Below are 24,743 nucleotides of genomic sequence, written 5' to 3'. Positions count from 1 at the left end.
TGTACAGTATATATTTTTACGTATACAATATTTTAGTATCACAGTAAAAAGAATTACAATCTTAATATAAAAGGAGACATACAAAACCATTAACTTTTTAATAAATTAATCTAATTTAAAGAAAGAATCTAATGTTGTTCACAGTTTTTGTCCTATATGCATTTGTAACTACAGCACAGATATTATCAAATGCAATAGTTGTTTTTTTATCAATGTTACTGCAGACCAACACATTCTTTATTATGTTCAGTGCATTTTGGGCATCTTTTTTAGATGGCAGTATGCGTACTTCTTCACTTTTGCTGTTGCTGGTAACAAAAAAAAAAAAAAAAAAAAAAAAATCATCATTTTGTTTGGTATCCTGCAGCTCTTCTGTTTTGGCATTGCAGTGGTAGCAACTTCGTCATCCACCTTCACAAACTCCTCAAATTTGTCAACATAATCCATATCTCCTTCAAATTCCTCCATTCCTCACCATTGCTATCACATTCGTCTGCTGGACCATGTTTTTTGATTATGTTCTCTCCAAAGCCACTCTTTCTGAAGCAGTTGATTATTACATTTGATGTAATACTTTCCCAAGCAATAAAAAGATTACGGATAGCATCCAAGACATTCCAATTTGGCTGAAAATTGTTCCCTCCTTCTATGTTGCGGATCAAGTATCTTATCAGGCGGGCTCTGTATGCTCTCTTGAGGTTATAAATAATGCCTTGATCCAGTGGTTGCATTAAACTGGTGGTATTGGGTGGGGGGGGGTTAAAAACAACAGCTGTATATTTGTTAACTTAAGTGTCTCAGCAGAATGTGCTGAACAACAGTCTAGAATCATCAAATGTTTCTTTTTTTGAAGCCATGTGTCCAATTCTTCTGTCCAATTTTGATAACCAAGACTGAAAAATTTTGACCGTAAGCCAAGCATTCTATTAGCTTCATAATCACAGGTTAACTGCTTTAAAACATCTTGGCTTAGAAAACTTACCAATCACAAGTGGGTGTAGTTTTGTACTGCCATCTGAATTGCAGAATAACAGACCAGTGAGTCTTTGTTTACTTAATTTTCCACCATGACAAGACTCTTCGAACAGCAAATGTTTTGTTTGATAGGAAATTATAAAATAAACCTGTCTCGTCAAGATTAAAAATATCCTTTGCCTCATATTTTTCAAGGATGGACTGTACGGAACAACCAGTCTGTGACTTTTTCTTTGCTGACTAATCCAGACTCACTGCAAACATTTCATGAAACCAAGTTATTCCAGTTTTTAAATCTTGGGAGCCGGCCACTGCTGCATTTGAAGTGCTAATCCCACGTTGCTGAGCTAGATAATTTGCCTTTTCTTGCAAAATTGGACCCGATATTGGCAAATTAGATGCATGTATTTTTTGATACCACTCAAAGTTTTGTTTCAAGCTCCTCGTGTTTTACACCACAAATTCGTTTTCTGTTTTTCATCTCTGCTCCAGTGTCATGCATTTCAAGTCTTTCGGTTTTTCAGTATTCGGTAAAGGGATGTCCGTTTTGCTTCTTTCCGTCCTATCAGCCTCTTGTATAATTTTTAGTTTAATTTTCTGTCTACGTTTTGTCACCATAACATTGTTAGTTAAGATTCAAAGATTAATCTTTGAACTGGAGTAACAATTGCAGCTGACCTTATTCCCGCGGAGAGTGAGGGAATATATGTAAACAACTTAGAAAAACTTTTTATTTTTTTGTTAATTTAACAACATCATCCTTCAGAAAGATGTTTCTCAGAGTACACTTGACATTGTAGCTACCATAAACTGCTTTTGTTTACACAAAGCTAATTTCTAACAAGTCAGTACCATCCTTTGGGAAGTAGAGAGCCAGGTGGCCGGGGGCAATAATCGGATCACACTGCCAAGATTTGTATTAAACATACAAAATGACAATATTTATTTCTCATGGGGTGAAAAAGAACTTTGTAATACATATTAATTGAATTTTATAATAACAAATATGTTTACGTAGAAAAGCCTATCCTTTTGCAGGGGAATGGTATGTGCTTCATATAAACGAGTACTTTGTATAAACTGAGTTTGTATTAACAAGATGAAGTACACAATTTGATGCACAAGATATAGCCCATATTTTTTCCCCTCAAATAGTCACTAAATTTTCTTCTATATTTGTTTATTATTTTTATTTTTCCTTGTATATACACTATTGCAAGTAGTGTATATACCATTTTACAAATAAATTGCATTATTTATTTATTTTAATAAAAAAAATTCTCTCCTTTGTAATGTAAAATTAGAAAATTTCAAATTGTTGTGTTTTTATACCTGTTATTTTCAATGAAACAAAACTGTAGTTAGTTCTGCTGAATGACAAGAGGAAAAAAAAAATATTTTTAAAAACTTTTTAGTCTCTTCCATTTTATATTAGGTGAAAAAAAAAAAAAAAAAAAAAAAAATCAGTGCTCTAGATGCAAAACTTGCTAAGTCCACATCTAAGTAACTTCTTCCAATGCAAGAAAAAAAAAGGGGGCGGGGCTTTTATTGTGTACTGCCAGGAAAGTATAAGTCCCTTACTTTCCCAGACACCTCACTTAGTATACTGAGCTACTTTTTGGAGATGGAAAAAAAAAAAAAAAAAACATAAGAACTACTTGCTGTCAGCTTGTCAAAAAATAAGTCCTTTACTTTCCTAGACATGTCACTTAGTGTACTGAGTGAGTCACTTCTTGGGGATGAAAAAAGCATAAATAAGAATGACTTGTCAGTTTATTTTTCACCATACCCAATTGCTAATGAGATATAGTTTTTCAGAATAATTTAAATATATAATTATTATCATTAATTTTTTTTAGAAGGAATTCACAAATTTGAAAAACCTGGATCTGTTCAACTGTGAAGTAACAACTATTGATAACTATAGAGAAAAGGTTTTCAATCTTATATCAAACTTGAAATACTTAGATGGTTATGATCGAGAAGAAAAGGAAGCAGAAGACTCAGAAGCAGATGAAGAGGATGGTAAGTTAAGCCCTCATAATAGAGTCTTATGAAGTAAATAGAGATATGTGTGTGTATTTATTTTTATATGGTAATAAAATAAAATAATAAAATAAACTAAACGAAATAAAGAATAATAAAAAAATGAAATAAAGGATAATAATAAAATAAAATTATCATAAACCATAGTACATACATTATTTTCAAGAAGCCACAGCATGGTTTATGGTTTTATTTATTATTCTTAATTTTGCTCATTATTTTATTTATATTGAAACTTTATTTCCATTTTAATTTATTTATTTTATTTTATTTTATTCTGTTTATTTTAATTTACCTTATTTTATATCAATTACCACAATCTATAAAAATATTTTACATATAGTTATTAGCATTATTAGTGGCATATGATGCAAGAAAGCAAGCTTATACAGCATCAGGCAAAAGACAAAAAAAACAAAAAAAAAAAACCCACACTTCCCATTTACTAGCTCCAAAAGTTTGTCCAGTCCTTCAATTTATTTAAGCCATCAACTTCCACAATGACAGATAGAAGTTTGTCCAGATATCAACCACTCGCTTTTTTCCCCTTATATATATTTTATATTGATCATCGTCAACCATTTTCAATCCACTACAGGATGAAGGCCTCTCCAGAAACTTTTCAGTTCCTTCTGTTTTGTGCAATGACCATCTATTTACTGCCCACAAACTCTTGAAGAATTTCATCTGTCCATCTCCATTGTTGTCTTCAAGGATTTCTTTTAGCTCCTCTTGGGTACCACTCTGTTATTTAGTCCATTTGTCGTATCTTCGAGCTATGTATCCTGCCCAAGTCCATTTCAGTTCTTTTAGTTTTCACAAGATGTCCTTTACATGAGTTTCCTGCACAATCCAAGTGTTTCCTCTTCTTATCCTACAGTCTGATTCCTAATACAGGGCGATTCAAAAAGGACCTTACAACTTCATAAGTGCATAGAAATTTATTCAGGAGACATAATTTATTGAATTGTCATATTGTAGCAAAAAACATCAAGTTTTACCTAGAACAGTCATTTTGGTTCAATGTGATTATCATTGGTGATACGGCAGATATCCCATCTGAACTCAATTTCCTCCCAAATTTCCTCCCACCAACCGACCTGGGAAACAGTTATATGGAGGTAATGAGGAGGTGCTCCGTCTTGCTGAAAGTGAAAGCATCCTTCGTTGTCATCTTCGCCGAACTGTGGAATGAGAAAATTCCCCAGCATATTTAGATACTGTTGATGGTTGTCTCAGGGAAAAAGAAGGGTCCGTAAACTTTTACTTTGTTGAGGGCACAAAAGACATCCACCTTTGGGCTGTCATGAACATGTTCCAGACGTGCACATGGGATTTTGCCAGCCCAAATCCTGCAGTTGTGGGTGTTAGCCCTACCATTAACATGAAATGTTGACTCATCACTAAAGATGAGACAGGAATGTCTCATCTTCTATCCGATGTAACATGTCTGCACAGAATTTGTGATGAGCAGCCTTATCTGAGTGAGTAATTTGTTGCACCACGGTAAACCAGTATGGCTGCAAGTGTAAACGTCTTTGTAACACACGTCAAACGGTCGGTTGTGGGACGCACATTGCATTGATTTCACAGGACTCTGAACAAACCTCTCCTCACCTTTTCCACGGCAGCATCAGAAACGGCCGACCGGGCTAGCCGAGTGGGTAAAGTACATGCCCGGCAACCCAAAGGTCGCGGGTTCGATTCCTGCCTCGGGCTTGGATCAAAGTACTGCAAAAACCTTGGGAGGTGCAATATGGCCACAGAAGCCGATGCGCCAACAACTACCAAATAAAAAAAAAAAAAAAAAAAAAATCAATCAAGCATCAGAAACATGTGGGTGTCCTGGAGATTTGTCATGGTGAACAGAACAACCTGTCTCAACAAAATTCTTGTGCCATAAGTACATTGTAGGTCTACTGGGAGGCTCTGTTCCATATTTGGTGCGAAAATTCTGTTGCACCGTTGTCACAGATTTTGTTTCTTCAAACCAAAACACACCGAGCACACTGCTCCTTTGAAAGTAGCCATTTTTGAAATGCAAGCTGCTGGCGCTTGAGGTGACTGAATTTGGTACTACGGCACTACGTGAGTAGAACTTGATGTTTTTTGCTACAATATGAGCTCAATAAATTATATAGTCTCCTGAATAAATTTCTATACACTTACGAAATTGAAAAGTCCTTAACGATCTGAACTGGGTACTCTAACCTGGTTCCCTTTAAAACCCCATCCCCAGGCAGGGGAGGGAGGAGACGGATCTCTGTCTCCTCTCCTCCCTGCCTACCCCCCCCCCCCATACTTCTCCTGGTGGGCTCGTCTCCACAGACCTCTTTAGGGATGCCTACTCTATCGTCCCTATTCTTCTATCTGTTTCCCCCAGTCTTCAGTCTCCCTCCCTCTCTCACTAAATCGACTGAGTACACCCTTAAAAATGCCACCAAATTCTAATCAACGTCTAAATTCTACCAGTTTCATGTAAATCTCTAAGATAACTAACACTATTAGCTTTTATCTAGCATATAGCCTCGCATGTCTAAATTTAATAACATCAAAATTTTGCCCGACCTATTTGGCCTTTAACACATCTCTTTAGCGTTCAGCCCCAACCAGCGATTTCCTAACAGCAATCCCATTAAGCATCAATGTCAAATGCATTTTTTTATTTTTTTAAATAGGTCCTAGCCACTGAAATCCCAGGAAATTAGATGGCAGGACCTGCCAGAGCAATTTGTTGTGATACTGGATACACCCGGCTACCCTCCACGTGGCAGGGTATGGGCAACGTCGGGCCCCACTGGGGGCCTGGCGGCCAATAAGCCGGATAAACAATGGACACAACAAATCACACTGCACAGACACAGCCCACACACTTTCAAGTCTCTGGCTTGACAGTGTACTGTCCTTGAAACACACGCGGAGATGGGAGAAATCCCAGGTGCCGTCTGACACGAACATACCTTTTCTTCCAACTCATGTATTCTTCAGATTTGGTATCATTTGTCTTTCTGTATTACTGCTCATGGCTGCTGATTTAAGTCCTTTGTTTTCTCTTAATGATTGTTCTAGTTTTCTTGTGTTAAATCTTACATCCTCCCTGATTCTCTTTCTAATGGCTCTGCATAACTCAGTATACTCAGTTTTGTCCTTGTCAGTGTTTATCTTGCAGTTCATCACGACAAGTGTTTCTTGACCAATTTTTTCTTCTTTGGATTTCTTTTTACCTATTGGTTTCTTGGGCTTTATCACTTGTCAGAAAGTTGCGTTCCCTGTCGATATATCTTGGTCCTGAAAGGTCTGTAGAAACTCAAACTTGTTCCTAAGTTCCAGAACATACTTTTTTTTTTTTTTTTTTCCCGGTTATCTCGAAGACCTTTATTATTTACTTGACTAAGTTTTTTCCTTTCTTTTCTTACATCTCTCAAGTGTGCATCTTACCATTCTGTGATCACTTCCAACATTTACACCTTGTTCATGACGGTAACATCATTCACAATATATCTTCTGTTAGTGAGGATGACGTCAGTTTCATTAGTTGTTAATCCATTTGGGCTCTTCCATGTCCACTTTTCATTCATCCTTTTCTTGAAAAAAGAAAAGGGTGAATTGAAATTGCTGACATTCCTCGAGATTCCACAAGTCTTGCATTTCTTTCACCAATTCCAAAATTTCTTATGATTTCCATTTCTGCACTATTTTGTCTCTTTCCTCCCAATGATGGGTATTGGCAGGATACCCAAAATGTCATATTAATGTATAGTAATGTAGGTGAACAGCCTAATAAACAATAATATTAATTTTCGCATGGTATAAGAGTGGGTTTAATATAATAATAACCTTAATAGAAACAACCATGTAGCGTAGGTGTAATGCAAGTTAGGCGTATTAATTAAAAATGTACTTTTCATAGAACTTTTTTTTTATACTTGTCTCCAAAAGTTATCCTGTATGAGATTTTGATGTATATTAACCTTACAATTATAATGTAAATTGATTTGATTTTAATAACATTGATATGTTTTTTTTTTTTTTTTTTTTAACTGAGAATGTGGAGATGAAGAAGTACAATAGTATAAAATGGTTTTCATTTGATTTGAAAACAAGAATCATAGCACTATAAAGTAATAATAGTTGATCCCAGAACATTGTTTCTGATGTTTTCTTTTCCAGCTGCCTGCAGTGTTTCTGCATTTATTCAGTTTCTTTAATAAATCTGGGCCCCCTCACACTCAAGTAATCGTGGGGCATCTAGAAAATGGTGGCATCATTTTCTAGATACCCTTAACCTGTGTCCCAGGTCAGATCTGCATGACTCATCACTTTCACAGTCACTCAGCTTTACTCCACTTATCTTTAGTGTTGTTTTCCTCCATTAGAATTTGTGTACAGTCGGTTCTCGTATAACACGTGTTTACATTACACGAATTCGATCATACACGATTTATAAATAAGGGAACATTATCTTATATAACACGAACCGAATTCGCTTATACACGATTCGCCTTTGTGTTTACAAGAAATGGTAGTTGAACGCGGAATCACCCCAACTGAACGCAACACGATAGGAATGAAGAAGATTCTGAAAATGTATATATGTGTTTTATATTAGTGAAGGGGAAACACATTTCACCATAATAACGTAAAAACCAACACAATTCCAGTTATCGATATAATAGCAAATGCAATTAGATGGAGTTTACTACCAGTTTATAACAGATTTCACTAGCAGAAACGCAACTGTAAATTGTTTTTATTGTTTTATGGTAGTAACCCCCAGAAATGTGCTTTAGTAAAATGTGAGGTGTTAATAGTGTATCTCGGCCTTTATGGTGTTGTTTATTCAGTTGCTACACGCGCACAGCATTGTTTATGTGTATCAAGCGTGCCTCCTCGTTTTGTAATTGTGCTTTATTCCCTAAAAATGAGTAAAATACTTAAAAGGTGTGAAAAGGAAGCGTTCTGGCTAAGACACTGCAGATTCAGAGAAAAAAAAAAAAAAAAGCAATATCAATAAACAGAAGCGGACTGGATCAAAAATTCTTAACCGGGAAAATATATAGTGGCCTCATACTACGGTTTATGGCCAAACTCACACTGGCCTCTGGCCCACCGTGGTTTCCCACGTAAGGCTTCTGTCCGCCTCTGTCGATAGAGAAAAAATATGAAATTGTGAAACGCTTTGAGCGAAATGAAAGGCCATGTGATATTGCACGTGCTACAGACCTAAATCAGGCAACGCCGAGAATTACAAAGAATGCAGAGAAAATAAAAACAACTTTCATAGCAGGAACAACTCAGTGCAATTAAAATCCGTTAGATTAAGACACAAGAATTGGAAGAGATGGAACGGCTGTCATCTGTTTGGATAGAAAATCAAACAGAAAGCAAGTTTGCTTACGATAGAAGCAAAAGCATTAGCAATATTTTATTACGACTTACGTATTATAATTTATACTTACGTAAGTATTTTATTACGACTATTTTATTTAATATAATAAATTTTTTACGAATAAAATACGTATTTTATTCGTAAAAAATACCTTTTTAGTATTAAAAAATACTAAAAATACTTTATTATAATATTTTTATTACGTATTTTAATCGTTATAAAATACTTAACGTTATAAAATACTTAACGTATTTTATAACGATTAAAATTACCCGATTATTTATTGTTTGGTAATGTTTTGGTTCCAAATGCGTGTTCAATCTTGGGTGGTCGGCACCTAACCCTACTTTTCCCATAGGGCCTGTTGTTTATATTGCACGATTTCGCATTGCACGAGGGTTTCTAGGAACGCAACTATGTGCTATACGAGGACAGACTGTAATTTGTTCATCATTTAAACTGGCTTCTTTAAAACACAAACTTATTCAGTTGCAACAGTGAAATTTAAAAAAAAAAAAAAGAAGTTCATCTTAGGTAGGTATTAAAACACTACATTTTCATTTCTGAGGCTTAAAATTATTCCCTTGGCCATACTAAATAATTCAGAGTCAGTGTAAGTGAATTTCTTTTACAATAAATCAAACAAAAAAACAGCAGTGTAGATTAGACAAGTGGGTACTGATACTAATATTAAATAATAACTGAAGTAGGCATTACAAGCCATTGGGAAAATGCCAAACCTAACAATGTTATCACATAGGTAAACTTTAGTAATAGTAAAGATTCTAGTAACAAGGTCTGTATGAGATCATATGCTTCTGCCATCATTAATTTTTATTTTCCCCCTATCTAATCATGCTTTTAAACCAACTACTGTCTTTGTATGTTATTCACATTGAGCGAGTGGATTATCCACAGAACTGCACCACAGTAATAAAACTAGCTTGTTTATAACATTTTGGGGAACAATTAATTCACTTTCACTTGATGGAAAAATATTTGTTGTTTTTAAGAATTAGTGGAAAAATCCTACAGGCTCTAAATTCATCAGGGGTCCTTTCAGTGGGAAAACACTTGTGTTAAAATTTGGGAAAGAGAGGTCCCTATGCTGGACAGTATTACAGTGTAGTGTGAAGCAGCTGTTTCCCAAAATGTTTTTTACCCTTCTCTGGGGAATTTTATAGCAACATTATAAATCATGGAAATGAATTTAATTTAATAGAAAGTTATTTCATTATTTGTATTTAGGAAGTGAAAAGGGTCAAATTAAATTTAACAGTAACAAATTAACAGAAAACTACACTAACATTGAATAATGCTTAAGCAAGCAAAGCTTATAATTTATCCTTTTCTTTGTTTATTATGCAGGTTTTGGTTCACTGGACTGTTTGATTATGAAATACTTTTTTAATTTGAAGGAAATGAAGAGGAAGATGAAGATGAGGACGATGAAGATGAAAATGATCTAGATGGCGAAGGAGAAAGTGAAGATGAAGAGGAAGATGAGGATGGAGGTGTGTTTTATGGTGATATATAATTCTATATAGAATAAAAGGCATCCAGGTAACTTTTTACCAGAGAGAAATAATTTTGGAATTAACATTAATGTGTAGAGCAAAAAAAAAAAGACACTGGCTTTTGCTGTGTTAGCAAATATATATAGATATATACAGTAAGCTCGGGTTATAGTGATCACTGGTTTTTAGGATCAGCTGCGTTAGAGAATCAAATTTATAAGAACAGATTCATTTAAAATGCACTACACTTTCATTGTTTATTAGAATCATCTTTGGTTATAAGAATCAATTTTGAATAATTCTGATATTTTTCTAAGGCACATTTCTGAAGGTCACAACCATAAAACAATAAAAACAATTTGCAGTTTTTGGTTTATTGAGACTTTTTGTTTGTACAGTCTCTTATAAACGGGTAGTTACTATAGCTTTAACAAGAAGAAATTGCCCTGTCTGATACTGATAAGTCTGATACTGATAATTCAGTATCAGACAGGGAAATTTCTTCCAAGGAGGAGGAAAATGAAGATGAATCCGAACAAATTCCAGTTACAAAATGGCAAACTCATGATGCTATAGCCATCCCGAGGATGCATCGTTGGAAAAAACTGATGCAAGTGATTGTGAATATAGACATTTAATATTGAAAACTCTCTGAATAGACTCTGTAGTGATAATTTACAGCAATCTAAAATAAGTGACTAAAATTATAATCATATTATAAAGTGTTATGTTTAATTAATATGTATATTAATTCAGCTACGTATGTAAGTATAATTTTATTTTGATAACCCATGTATAATATTCTTCCGATTTTCATGCATCATTTAATTGGTAATTAACTCTTGGTAAGAAAGTGTAAATTTGTGTTTAAATCTTTATTTTTATAGCCTGTGGACAATATCTTCTGATTTTCGTTTATTAGAATCAAAATTCAATTTGTAAACGTGATCACTATTATAACCGGCATGTACTCTACTGTAAAGGTTAGGGAAAGAAGAGGAATGAAAAAGGAAATTATTTATAGACCAAGGTTACTGATAGTCAGAAAGGATCTCGCGTTCATAACAGTTTAATAAGTAAGTGAATAAATAAAGGTAGTATAGGTAAGAAAAATTGAGAGTGAAGGAAAGAGAGAGAAAGAGATTACAGAAGTATGTGACAAGAAAAAAAAAAAAAAAAAACTCCAAGAAGTTTTCAGGAGAAAAATTAATACATATAAATAAATAAGTAAATAATATATTTAGATGTATGCATGATTATATTGTTGTATATTGCACAATTCTGGTATCATGGAAGGTTACATCAAAAAAGTAGTAAAATAATAATAATTAAAATGTAAAGATTTTTAGGTTATAAAGACTGCTGGCATGTAGTTTAAGGTGACACAACAGAGGACCCAAATAAAGAAAAATCAAAATAAAAGCTAAGGCTGAAAATAAAACTGAAAACAATGTTGCGAGTGGACAAAGGCTGTTGTGGAGAGTACACGAAGGATATAGAATAGAGTGGACTCATGGTAGAAAGGTATACAGCTATATAAAAAATTATAAATGATCATGTAGCTTTTTATAAGCAATATTATGGCTTTATAGCCAGAGGCAAAATAAAGTAGGTTTTAGGATAGTTATAGACACATTCCCTCATATTACATTAATAGCCCAGAGTGTAGGGAGGAAAAAAATTATAGATATAGGAAAGTTAGACTGTACATGAATGAAGAATATAAAGTAGCTCTGGTTATCTGTTTGTGCTATTCCTGTCCATGTTTTTTTAAAACCTCCCACATATATATATATATATATATATCTGGGGGTAAACTTCATATCTGACTGCACAGTTACCCCAAGTCTCTTTCATTCTCTGCTTTTCTGAGTGTAACACCACACGGTACATTTTTTCTGGGGTTACTGCTACCAATATGCAGTACTTTGCATTTGTCAATGTTAAATTTCACAGCCCAACTTTTTTAGATCCTGTTGTAGTAGCATACTGCCATTAAGAACCCTACCAACCTTCGTGTCATCTGCAAACTTGAACAGCCTGATATATCTTCACCAGTATCTTGATAAATACAGAAAACGATAATGAGCCCAACACGGACCCCCCGGGGAACTCCACTAATAACATTAGTCAATGAAGAGCAGTGTCCATTGATTACCACTCTATCTTCTCCCACTCAACCATCCATTGTAGCAATTTGCTACAATTTTATCCATTGTAGCAACTCGCCCTTAATGCCATACTGCTGCAATTTGCAGTAGTCTTTCATGTGTAACAGTATCAAAAGCTAAAATGGGAAATATATTCAGCAAAAAACACTAGCTTCTTTTGCCTTGGGCAAAAGTTGGTGTTATATAGCAGATATCTTTTACAGGCACATAAGGTGATAATGTTGTTCATGTTGGTACTAATGGCATTAAGAGTAGGAGATAGGATGACTTGCTTAACAAGTGCAGGTCAACGGTGAAAAAAAGTCATGAGTTAGGGTTAAATTGGAAAGTGTTTGTAGTTCTGCCCAAACATCATAGGAGGGAGTATATGGTGGAGTGCATAGTTAGGCCCTGGAGAGTTTGTGCAAGGCTAACAGGGTAGAATTTTTCTCAGCATGGTCTGTGCTTGTTAACAGGAGAGATGCTTCTACAGGGATGGGATATACTTAAATAGAAAGGGTTCATGAATATTTGCAGTGGCTGTGGCCAAAATTTTGCCAAAACTGTTTCGGAGAAGTACTTCTTGTTCTTGCTTCTTGTCTAAAGTACCAATTAGAGAAGAAGCAAGTTTTTGACTCTTAGTCTGTTCAAAATCATGTTTGGGATGTTTAATAACTGCTTTTCAATTGTTGAAAACTTTGGTGTAGGCAGAATATGGATGCAAGCTAATTGCAGTATGCAACATTCTTATCTTGAACAATTTTAGCACATTTATTGGAAAACTGTTTAAATAAAGGATGAGATTTTAGGTGGAGTGTGGAATAAAGGATTTCATCCCTGCAAGAGTAATTTCACTGATACTGCACAAAAATTCTGTATTGGCATCTGCTTAGATTTACATAGGTATATTATTGTAAACTACAAAATATAACTAATAATAAACAATAAAGTAAAATCAAATTAAATAAAAAAAGTAAAGAATTGCGAAAGAAACCACATCTTCCACAATTCCCTATAATTAGTTTACTATCTTCCAGTATATCATGTTTATACTAATTTTTTTTATTCTCAAGGATCATTGTTATGTACAGGTACTTTTTTTTTTTTTTTTTGGGTAGATGTAATCATTTACGGGTGACCCTAATATCATAATTTGTTTTTTTTTTTTTTTTTTGTTAGAAATGAGACATTAATTAACCTAATTGCTATCTTTTTGAATGGCATCTAGAAGCCTGAGAGGTTTTGGCACGTGTTCGGACTGTTTTGAAAGAGAGAGAGTGGGAATTATAGAAGCCAATTCAGAAGAACAGTGCCCATGGAAGTATTTGTAGAAAAGGCATGCAGCAGAAACAGTACGGCTATAAGACAGAGATTGGAGAGACTCTGTTAGAGATGAGTCATTAATTAACCTAACTATCCTCTTCTGAATGGAATCTAGAAGCGTGAGAGAGGTTTTAGAAGCACTGCCCCTGATGTGGGAACAATATTCCATGGTAGGCCAGATTTGCGATTTCTACAGAGTCAACAACAGTTTGGAAGAAAAATAACGCCAAGAGAAAAAGAGAAAACCAAGCTTTTTATATGGAGAGGAAGCAATATTTGTAATGTGCTTTATACCAAGAGAGAGATTAGAAGTCAGGGTAATCCCCAAGATCTTGCCTAGAAATCAGAGCATCATTGAAGATAAACATAGGAGCAGAAGAATTCTTTTTGTGAGATATAAGACAGGACTGAGTTTTAGAAGGATTGAAATTAAGTTATCTTTGTCCCACTGGATATCAGAATTTAAGGAAATGGTAGTGGATATTTGAGAAGTTGAAGCTGTTTGAGCAAGGCAAGGTTTCTCAAACTGGAAGGTGGAATGCAATGGGCTATCCTCAGTAAAACTATGGATAGGATTTCCGGTCAATGGCAGAAGGTCATTAATATACAAGAGGAAAAGAGTGGGAGAAAAACTGAATCTTGGGGAACACCAGCATTAGTGGAGAAGTTAGAAGACAGAGAGCCATCTAACATCACCCTCAGTGAGTGATCAGAGATAAAACTGTATACTCAATTACAAAAAACAGTTGGCAAAACCATAAGATCTAAGCTTGTTTAGAAGTCCTTTTTGCCAAACACGATCGAAAGCATTTGAGACGTCAGGAGCAACTGCTTGTGTTTCACTGAACTTTTCCATTGAATCTGTCCATAAATGGGTAACATAAGCCAGAATATCACCAGTAGATTGACACTGACGGAATCCATGCTGGCGATTGTTGATCAGACGGAAGGCTTCTAGGTAGTTTAAGAGTTGGTGGTTAATTGATTTCTCCATTACTTTAGGAAAAGTAGAAGTAATTGCAATGGGACAATAATTGGATGGGAGGGATTTGTCACCCTCTTTAGGAACTGGCTGGATATGAGCAAATTTCCAAGCAGAAGGAAAAACACCTATGGAATAAGAAAGTGAAAAAAGGCGGCAAAGAACAGAATAAGTTCAGATTTTGCAACAAGTGGAGAAATATTTTATGACCTGGAGCTTTCTTAGCATCAGATTCATCAAAATCCTTCTGACATCCAATGGCATCTAGAAGCCTGAGAGGTTTTGGCACGTGTTCGGACTGTTTTGAAAGAGAGAGAGTGGGAATTATAGAAGCCAATTCAGAAGAACAGTGCCCATGGAAGTATTTGTAGAAAAGGCATGCAGCAGAAACAGTACGGCTATAAGACAGAGATTGGAGAGACTCTGTTAGAGATGAGTCATTAATTAACCTAACTATCCTCTTCTGAATGGAATCTAGAAGCGTGAGAGAGGTTTTAGAAGCACTGCCCCTGATGTGGGAACAATATTCCATGGTAGGCCAGATTTGCGATTTCTACAGAGTCAACAACAGTTTGGAAGAAAAATAACGCCAAGAGAAAAAGAGAAAACCAAGCTTTTTATATGGAGAGGAAGCAATATTTGTAATGTGCTTTATACCAAGAGAGAGATTAGAAGTCAGGGTAATCCCCAAGATCTTGCCTAGAAATCAGAGCATCATTGAAGATAAACATAGGAGCAGAAGAATTCTTTTTGTGAGATATAAGACAGGACTGAGTTTTAGAAGGATTGAAATTAAGTTATCTTTGTCCCACTGGATATCAGAATTTAAGGAAATGGTAGTGGATATTTGAGAAGTTGAAGCTGTTTGAGCAAGGCAAGGTTTCTCAAACTGGAAGGTGGAATGCAATGGGCTATCCTCAGTAAAACTATGGATAGGATTTCCGGTCAATGGCAGAAGGTCATTAATATACAAGAGGAAAAGAGTGGGAGAAAAACTGAATCTTGGGGAACACCAGCATTAGTGGAGAAGTTAGAAGACAGAGAGCCATCTAACATCACCCTCAGTGAGTGATCAGAGATAAAACTGTATACTCAATTACAAAAAACAGTTGGCAAAACCATAAGATCTAAGCTTGTTTAGAAGTCCTTTTTGCCAAACACGATCGAAAGCATTTGAGACGTCAGGAGCAACTGCTTGTGTTTCACTGAACTTTTCCATTGAATCTGTCCATAAATGGGTAACATAAGCCAGAATATCACCAGTAGATTGACACTGACGGAATCCATGCTGGCGATTGTTGATCAGACGGAAGGCTTCTAGGTAGTTTAAGAGTTGGTGGTTAATTGATTTCTCCATTACTTTAGGAAAAGTAGAAGTAATTGCAATGGGACAATAATTGGATGGGAGGGATTTGTCACCCTCTTTAGGAACTGGCTGGATATGAGCAAATTTCCAAGCAGAAGGAAAAACACCTATGGAATAAGAAAGTGAAAAAAGGCGGCAAAGAACAGAATAAGTTCAGATTTTGCAACAAGTGGAGAAATATTTTATGACCTGGAGCTTTCTTAGCATCAGATTCATCAAAATCCTTCTGACATCCTTTTGAACGAAGACCACAAGAGGCATTGAATGGAGTGCACTGGGAATTGTTTGAGGTTGATTTACCAAGATCATCAATATATGAGTTGGAAGAAAAATAGGATGCCAGCATGTCAGATTTATCTTTGGCTGATGTGGCAACAGAACCATCTGATTTTAACAGAATTGAGACTAGAGATGGGCAAAAATTACAGCCAATAGTTTTGGCAAGAGACCAGAATGTATGGCTACCATTGGACAAGAAGCAAGTTTTCTACTCTTAGCCTGTTCGAAATCTAGTTTGGACTGATTAATAACTGCTTTACAAAGTATAAATGATACTTAATAATAAAAATTATTATTATGCTATGTCGCTTATAAAAATATAAAAACTGGTAATATTTTGTAATAAAAATTCAGAAATATTATACGATATTCAGAGAATATAGGCTTAGTTGTTCCCTTTAAAAATATTATGTTAAAAGGGGTTCGCGAGTCAAAAAAGGTTGGAAACCACTGATTTAGATGGAAATGGAATTCTGTAGGATACACAGCATGGTTTTGTTTTGTAAAGGGGAAATAATATTTAACAAATCTGGTTAGCCATTTTGAGCTGGATTCTAGTGAATAATTTTGACATTGTTTATTTAGATATCAGCAAAGCATTTGACTCAGTCCTACATGAGCGGTTACTTTATAAGTTGGAGCAGGCTGGAATCATAGGGGAAATCCTTAGATGGATAGCACGACTTGAGGGCACCAGGCAGGCGGTTGTGATGAATGGTTATTCCTCAGATTGGGTTAATGTAAGAAGTGGGGTTCCCCAAGGATCAGTATTGGGACCACTGTTGTTTTGATTATCTTAAATGACATCTATGAAGGGATATAGGGTGTGATGTCTAAACTTGCAGATGATGTAAAGATCAGTACAGTAGTTAATGATCGCTGCCATGCAGAGCTTCTTCAGATCGACTTCTGGGATGGTCAGAAAACTGGCAGCTTTATGCTTTAATTCAGCAAAATGCAAGGTATTACACCTGCGGAACAGCAAACCCAAAATAACTTATACACTTGGTGGAGTTGAACTAAAGTCAGTAGTGGAGGAACGTGACTTGGGAGTTACGATACAGTCAGACATGAAGTTGTCCGAGAATTGTGGACAGGTTGCAATGTTGCATGATTCCTATCGGTGATTTATCAGACATTTGCTAGTAGAGATAAGGACATAATAATCACATAAAGATGATTTTATAACCTTTATGTGATTAAATTATAAACTATTTTTTTAAAAATTAGTACCGAAAAGCCGGTATTTTTGTATCAATACTGGTATTTGAATACCGGAAAAAAAAAAAAAAAAAAAAAAAAAAAGACCGGGATCTCAGTATTGTAAGCCCTACCGTTCACCTACAAAAGGTCTATTGTTTTTAATCAGTTTCTCAATGCCTATAAATATTCAAGTATTCAAAAATACAGATATTAACCAGCAGATTCTTAAACAGGGGTTACCCTCTAGCTACAATAAACCAAATTAGGGTACAAACTAAGCATAGGATACAAAAAACTACACCAACCAACAATAGTAACATCAAAAAATACTTTATTTCTGTCCCATACGTTGAACAGTGAGACTAACAGATTCTATAAAGATAGCAAATTTAAAATTGAGGCCAGACCAATGTGAAAATTACACGCTATGCTGAACAATCACCCAGTCCTTTCCGCTTTTGCTACATAAGTAAATGACCTGGTATAAACATTTCTTGCAGTGATTGCTAGTGTTGATGAAGGTTGAATATTGAACGTGGGCAATGACTTGTCTTACTCGATTTAGGTATGGTTCGACATGGTGCTTGCTGGATTTGAGAGTAAAGCAGCATGCTTCTCGTTCAGCAGCGTCATTAACGAAAAGCATATCTTTTTATTCATGAGGCCAAAATACTTAGTGTGCTATGTAATTATACTAGACTATTAATTGCAGAAACCATTGAAATTAAATTTTTAATAATTTAAAATTATTAACGTTTGTGATTATCTAATCTCTGATTTGTGGTCGTTTCTGCTCATGCACGAAGATACATAATCTCATTAATTAAGATCAAGGCTCACACATACTCCGTAATTTCCATTCCTGTGATCAAGACATATGGTCGTAAAGCTGTGTCAGCTTCAGGAAGGAAAGTCATTTTTTTCAAAATTTCGGCTGAGCTTGTTTTAATTTTTTATTGTTGTTTTTTAATTAATTTTAATACTGTAGTCATTTTGCATTAATTTTATATTTGTTTATTTGCTGGAGAGTGTCATTAGGAAGTATTCTACACATCATATTTGAGATCAATTTCTCTTATTCTTCTGTAAATACTGACCAATATCAGCTATTTAAACAAATTACGGGGAAAAATGGTTACTCGAAACAAAAAAGTTCAACAGTGACATTCATTATGGCTTCCATTTAAACTGATGTGTACTGGATATGATGATAACAGCTGAGACATCTGTAACACTCATCAGAAAGAAAATTTAGATATGGTAAATCTCTATGTAGAAAAAAAGCATTCGACACCACTTGGAGTTCCCTTTTAGGAGTACATGGGCAGTAACCTCTCCTTAACAAATCTTTTTACATTGCAGAACTTTCCAACATATGCTATGGAAATATACTACAGCAGGCCCTTGTTATAATGGGGTTCGCTTTACGCTGATTCACTATTACGCTGTTCTTATATTATAACCCATATCTGATTATAACGTGTCACAAATCACTATAACGCTCTTTTACCAGCATGCAGATTGCATTTTTGGCCTATTTAACGAAAACATTTCATCTGATGGAGTCGATAGCTTGAAAATGAATAGTAAAACAGCATTAAAACGTTTTCCACGCCGACTTGAGAAATTTTCTCACACGCTAATTTAATTGCGGTACAGTGACTTGTTACGTAGTTCTGAGATCAACATTTTAAAAAAAAAAATTATCAAGTATATTGCTTGCAGTATTTGCGTTATGCATTTATCCGAAATCTAGTCATCACTCAGTACAGTATTAGTATATATATATATTATACATTGTGCGTAATGGACAGTTTACTCGAATATTGAATTATAATTTTACTGTAAAATGTAAATTTTGTAGTAAATTACATTTTCGAAGACGGATAAGAATGAAAAAGTAACAACGTCTGGACGTAGTACAAAGACTACAAATGTAAGAAAAAAGACTGAATTTGAAAATTAAATTAGTCGTTTTGAAGTGAATCGATTCCGGTCAACGACAAGCAGATGTGTGCCATAATTTAGGACTGGCAAGTTTTAACTGTAAGAACAATTATAAAAAATAAAGAATTAATTTTAGCAGCGGAAAGAGCTGTTCCACTGCAAGCAACTAGGGCAGGCTAGGCCAGCTATTAGGATTGAAATGGAGAGACTTTAACTAATTTTATTGAAGATAATAGAATATCCGATGCAGAATTCAGTTAAGCTAAATTTTATATATATATATAGAGAGATTATTCTATATGATGATCTGAAGAAAGCTCACCTAAAAAAAAAAAAAATGTGGAACCATTTAAAACTAGTAAGGGCTGGTTGAATAGATTTAAAATCCAGGGAGAAGCCGCAAGTGCAGATCAAGGAGCCAAACTTCCAAAAAAGAACTTGTTAAAATTATTGAAGAGGGATATGATGTGTTATACTTCTCAACAAGTTTTTAACATAGATGAAGCAGGACTTTTTTGGAAAAGAATGCCTAAAGAAGTTTCATATTGAAAGAAGAAAAAAAACATGCCAGGCCTGAAAGCTTTATTGTTGGGTGGTAACACTGCAGAGAATTTAAAATTAAAACCCCTTTTAGTTTACCAGGAAGAGGGCCAAAGTACAACCCAAAATCGACACATTTTTCATGATTAAATTAAATCAATTTAGATCAATTAAATTCATGATTTTAATTGGAATTTTAAGTTTAATTTTGTTACGTAAGTAGTTATCACATAATTATATATGTGTGTAATGCAGAATATTTTATATGTACAAATATTTGAATATTAAATATTTTGACCGACATTTGTGCATCTTTTCACTGCATTTATTATCGATTAGGAAATATCCCATGGCACTGACTGCAACCCACAAATACATATGTTACCTTATGGAAATGCTGTGCTCGCTTAGCGTGGATTCACTTAGCACTCTGTTTTTCCGGAACGAATTATCAGCATTAAGCTGAGTTCACCTGTATCTTGTTTCTGTGTTAAGAGGAAAGTGTTCCACAAGGGACTGTACTCAGTGCTACTTTGTTTGCTATTTTATAAATATGATGGATTTTCCAAAAAACCGTGGAAACATTTGTGCACAGACAATCTCATGTCATACGCAGAATATGCACCCCATTGAGGGATAACTTCAAACAAAACAAAAATATAAAATAAAGAAATAAAAATAAATAAAAAATTGTTGTTTTTGGACAGGACAAAATGACTATTGCCTCTCTGAACAGAAATCTACAACTATCCATTTCCACAAACAGCATGGCTTGCACCCAAAACCTGAACTACAGTTGAAAACTCACCTGATTCCAGTACTGATTTTTAGGTCTAATTCTAGAGAAACTCACTTTTACTGTACACAGCACATTTCTGTACTCAATGTCTAAAAAAATTAAATGCCCTTAAGTATTATGTTACCCATATACATCATCTGCCAATCAGATCCTATTTAGACTAAGGAACACCTGTTTACGATTCCACTAGAAAAAGCATTCTTAAAAAATTTAATACCGCCCAGCTTTAAGAATTGCCATCGCAGCTTTATGAACATCTACAATTCACAGCCTGTTTAGTTCTGAAATTCCTGTTTTACCCACTGCTGACAGTTTTGTGAGATTAAACATAATGAAAATAAACCTTCTGGAATCAGACTATGAGATCCAGTGAATAGCTGTAATGTCCATATTAACAATATCTCTCAGGAAGCAGACAGCCTCTTTCACTGTGGCTTGGGGGCATATGCCCATTCTGGGATGACTACTTTAAACATTAGGAATAAAATTCACTAGTTACTTGCTACATCCAGCAATTATGCACAGCTCATTCTGTAGGAAATTCCCAGTACTATACTATACTGATGTATAGATGATACATCAGTATAGTATAGTACTGTACATCAGTATAATACTGATGTATCTGTTTTTGAGCCATCAGCATTATACTAATGGCTCAAAAACAGATGCTACTGTAGGAACAGCAGTGTCTCATACATCCACATTGTTGTCTCCTTTCACTTGAATGTAGTATAGCAAAGCCTGAATCAGTGCAAAATCATACCAGACCTTATTTAATAAGAGTCCAAATTCAACTACTACAAGTTTTTATTCCATATTGTGCCAAAAATTACACCTGGGTTATCTGACTTGCACCACCAAACAGTCCACCTCTGCCTATTGTTGTGTGAAGATGTGCTGCAGCTTGTTATTCTATATATGTGAACAGTACTGTATTATATTTAAAATTTTGATAAATTGCCCCTAGCAAATATGGACAAACGGAAGAATACTTGTAGTGCAAATGAGGAGGCTCTTAGCAAAGCAGCAATTAAAACCAAAGTTTTGAGTCTCTATATGGCAGTGAAAGAAAAGGGAGTTTATGCAGAAACTGAATAAACTGTTATTGCAAGAAATGGTTGGTTAGGCCGTTTTAGAAATCAAATGCAGATAAAGGAGCTGCAGCTAAATATCCTGATATTTTGAAGAAAATAGTGGAAAATATTGAAACTGGATTATTTTGGAAAAGAATGCCTTCTAGAACTTATTTTCGAAACAGCAAAAAGTTAACTGGGATATAAAGTGGCTAAGGATTGTTTAACACTTTTATTGGGAGGTAATGCAGGAGGTTTCAAATTGAAACCAGTGCTCGGTTATTGTTCATTCAACCCTTGTGCTCTTAGAGGCTACAATCAGCAATTGCTTCCAGTTTTTTGGCGTTCAAATAAAGAACAGGTGACCAAAACTCATTTTGAAGACTGCTTTTCACCATATTTTTGCCCAGCTGTTGAAAATTAATGCAAAAATAATATTGCTTGTAAATTCATGTAAATAAAATCATTATTGATTTTAGATAATGCCCCTGGTCATCCAGCCACACTTGGTACTTTGTGAGAATGTAAGTCATATATATATATATATATATATATATATAATGAATATAGCAAATAAATTAACAATTATTATGGCAAGATAAATAATCATTATAGCAAATTATACAATAAAAAACTAAAAACTGAAAGGAGGAGAAGAACTGATTAATACCATCAATGAATGTCTAGATAGAACATTACATCAGTCTTATTATGTTTGAGCAGTTATTAAACGTGCAATTTATTAAAGGCAAGTATATATAAGCTGATGGCAACTAAACGCTATAATAGTTATAACTAGTCCATGGTTCTAGCTTGGTAAGGATACCCATAAATAATGGAAATAACAAATATTGAAAAAACAAAATAATCAATAAAGCATAAATGTAGAAAATAATAACTAAATACATATATGCCATGCCAATTATAGGAAAACGGTGACACATTGAAAGGGACTTTATCAAGGGCTAACCCCTTCAATGTGTCCTCCTACAATTAGCGAGCTATCAGTTTCTGATATCATCTGCCTGGCGCCTCCGTAGCCAGGTGGGAAGGAGCAGCAGTGCGTAGCACACGCTTCTTGATTAGACCGGGGTTCGAGTCCGTCACCACCAAATACGGAAAAGTCAGGGAATGACCACCGCATATTCCCGGAGCAATATGGCCTTAGTTGCTAATGCTCCTAAAAACCAAATAACAACAACATCATCTGCCTGTTAGTCCATGCCGAATGGTAATAAAAGATATCAAAAATAAGGATAGCTATAATAATGGTAACTATGTTAAAGTTAATTTGAGGTGGTTAACAGGCTGGATGACTTTGACGAATTTGAGGTGGTTAACAGGCTGGATGACTTTAGCCCGACCAATAGTCAAGACAATGAATCAAGCAGAAAGACGAATAATAGTGGTAGTTGAGAACCAATAGTTTTTAAATATCATGTTAGTGGATGACAAAGGAGCAACAGCTAAAAAAGGAGAACGGATATAGGGTGTAAGAAGAGCAATAGTACCTCAATCCCCCTCGAATTACTCTAATAGTTCATGAGGTAAGAACAGTAGAAGAAGATAGCAAATAGTTAAAGTATAGGAAAAGTAATAATGCAATTGTACGTCGGATAATACGGGGTGTAACTTCCTGTCCCTTATAGCAAGAGATCCTGGTATATCAATAGTATAATGCAGCAAAATATGGATAATGTATAAAATAAAATAAAATATATTATGGAAATGAAGTGGACAGGAAAGGCTAGTTCCTAGATACTTACAGCGTGGTATAACGAGAGAAGCAGACATACCTCGAAGAAGAAATTCAAGAAAAAGCCACGTTGTAGAGCACATGTTGATTTATATACGTAGATAGCGGGTGCCAGTGCCCTCGTACTGACATGTAGTTAGCTGAAAAATAATTAGTTTAAAACAGTTTAGCACACACGCCCTCTAGTAATCTTAGCGCATAGCAATAAGGGCTATTAATAATATTAAGCGGCGAACTTTAGAAATGAAATAGGATAAGAGGTTCTCATAAGAAGCGAAAGAAGAAAATGGATAAGGGGGAAGCCAAGAATTAATTACTACCTCAGAAGCAAATACAGGTACAACTTTTGCAGTGAGCGTAAGCTGTATTAAATATGCTTCTGAGGCAGTGCCTAATTATTTACATATGTACAGGCTCTGTACAAACCGTCAACCATAAATAATCCAGTGGGTAAAGAGTTAGTTCCGCAAAACTTTAGGTATAATATAATAGTGGTCAAAGTGATTATAGTATTTATTTAAGGCTATCAACATTGCTGTTTGTAGGTTTATATTAATAAAACGTTCCGGGAATCCGTTCTCAGATAACTTGCGTTTAAAATCGATAAGTGTGCTGATTATATATTCAGCGTTATTACATATTTTAATTATTCTAATGCTCTGTGACACGATCATATTTTTATGAATTCTTATATATATATAACCAGCAAACACACCTCGGTGCCGCCCCATGGACCAAAGAATAATTGCAACATTTAAAGCCTACTAGTAACGAGAGTTTTTGCACAGGGAATTACTTAAACAACAGGCAACAATGCAATTTCTGTAATTGACTTCTGGAAAAAACAGCATCAAAGAAGCAATTGAAAATATTTCCCACGATTGGGAAGAATTAACTGCAAGAAATATGTGTGCAGTGTGGAAACCTGTTTCTGTTTGTGCACAAATAATTTTGATGGCTTTCCCTCTCAAGTGCAAGCTGTTGTTGAAGAAATAACAGGCATTGGAAGATTGCTTGGGTTACTTTGCTTGGATTGATTGGACACAGTAGCGGATTTCTGCACAGGCGCACGCGCCTGGGGCCTCAAATCTCAGGTCTCAAAAAAATAAATAAAATTGTTTCATTTTAAAATTTTATACTCATGTTTATTACTGTTACTGAATAAAACTATAATTTAATATGAAAAGTTAGTAAACTCTTATGCGAATATCCCCACATATTATATGAAATATCTAAGTGAATCTGAAGTAGAATACATATTATCATTAATGCTAGATTTTATGTATTAATGTTAGATTTGGGAAGGATGGTAGTTGTGTCATTTTTTCATTTAAATACTAGTTAAAATATGTATGAAAGAATTGCGCAACCAAAATGATTAAAACCGCAACACCAAAT

The 24,743-nt window shown here is 34.9% G+C and overlaps 1 protein-coding gene across 1 annotated transcript in view; it reads left to right on the top strand.

Annotated features, from left to right (window-relative positions):
* The window catches only part of LOC150075076 (acidic leucine-rich nuclear phosphoprotein 32 family member A-like), a 141,477-nt gene that overhangs the window by 91,239 nt on the left and 25,495 nt on the right, over window positions 1–24,743 (top strand). The window contains exons 4-5 of the mRNA XM_090388271.1: window positions 2,835–3,000; window positions 9,829–9,924. Of these exons, the coding sequence (XP_090244397.1) occupies window positions 2,835–3,000; window positions 9,829–9,924 (262 nt within the window). The remainder of the gene's footprint in view (window positions 1–2,834; window positions 3,001–9,828; window positions 9,925–24,743) is intronic.

Source organism: Mastigoproctus giganteus, chromosome 14, assembly GCF_048544385.1.
Source record: "Mastigoproctus giganteus isolate SK-2022 chromosome 14, ASM4854438v1, whole genome shotgun sequence".
In the NCBI taxonomy this organism is placed as follows: domain Eukaryota; kingdom Metazoa; phylum Arthropoda; class Arachnida; order Uropygi; family Thelyphonidae; genus Mastigoproctus; species Mastigoproctus giganteus.
This window is presented reverse-complemented; position numbering and strand designations above follow the sequence as displayed.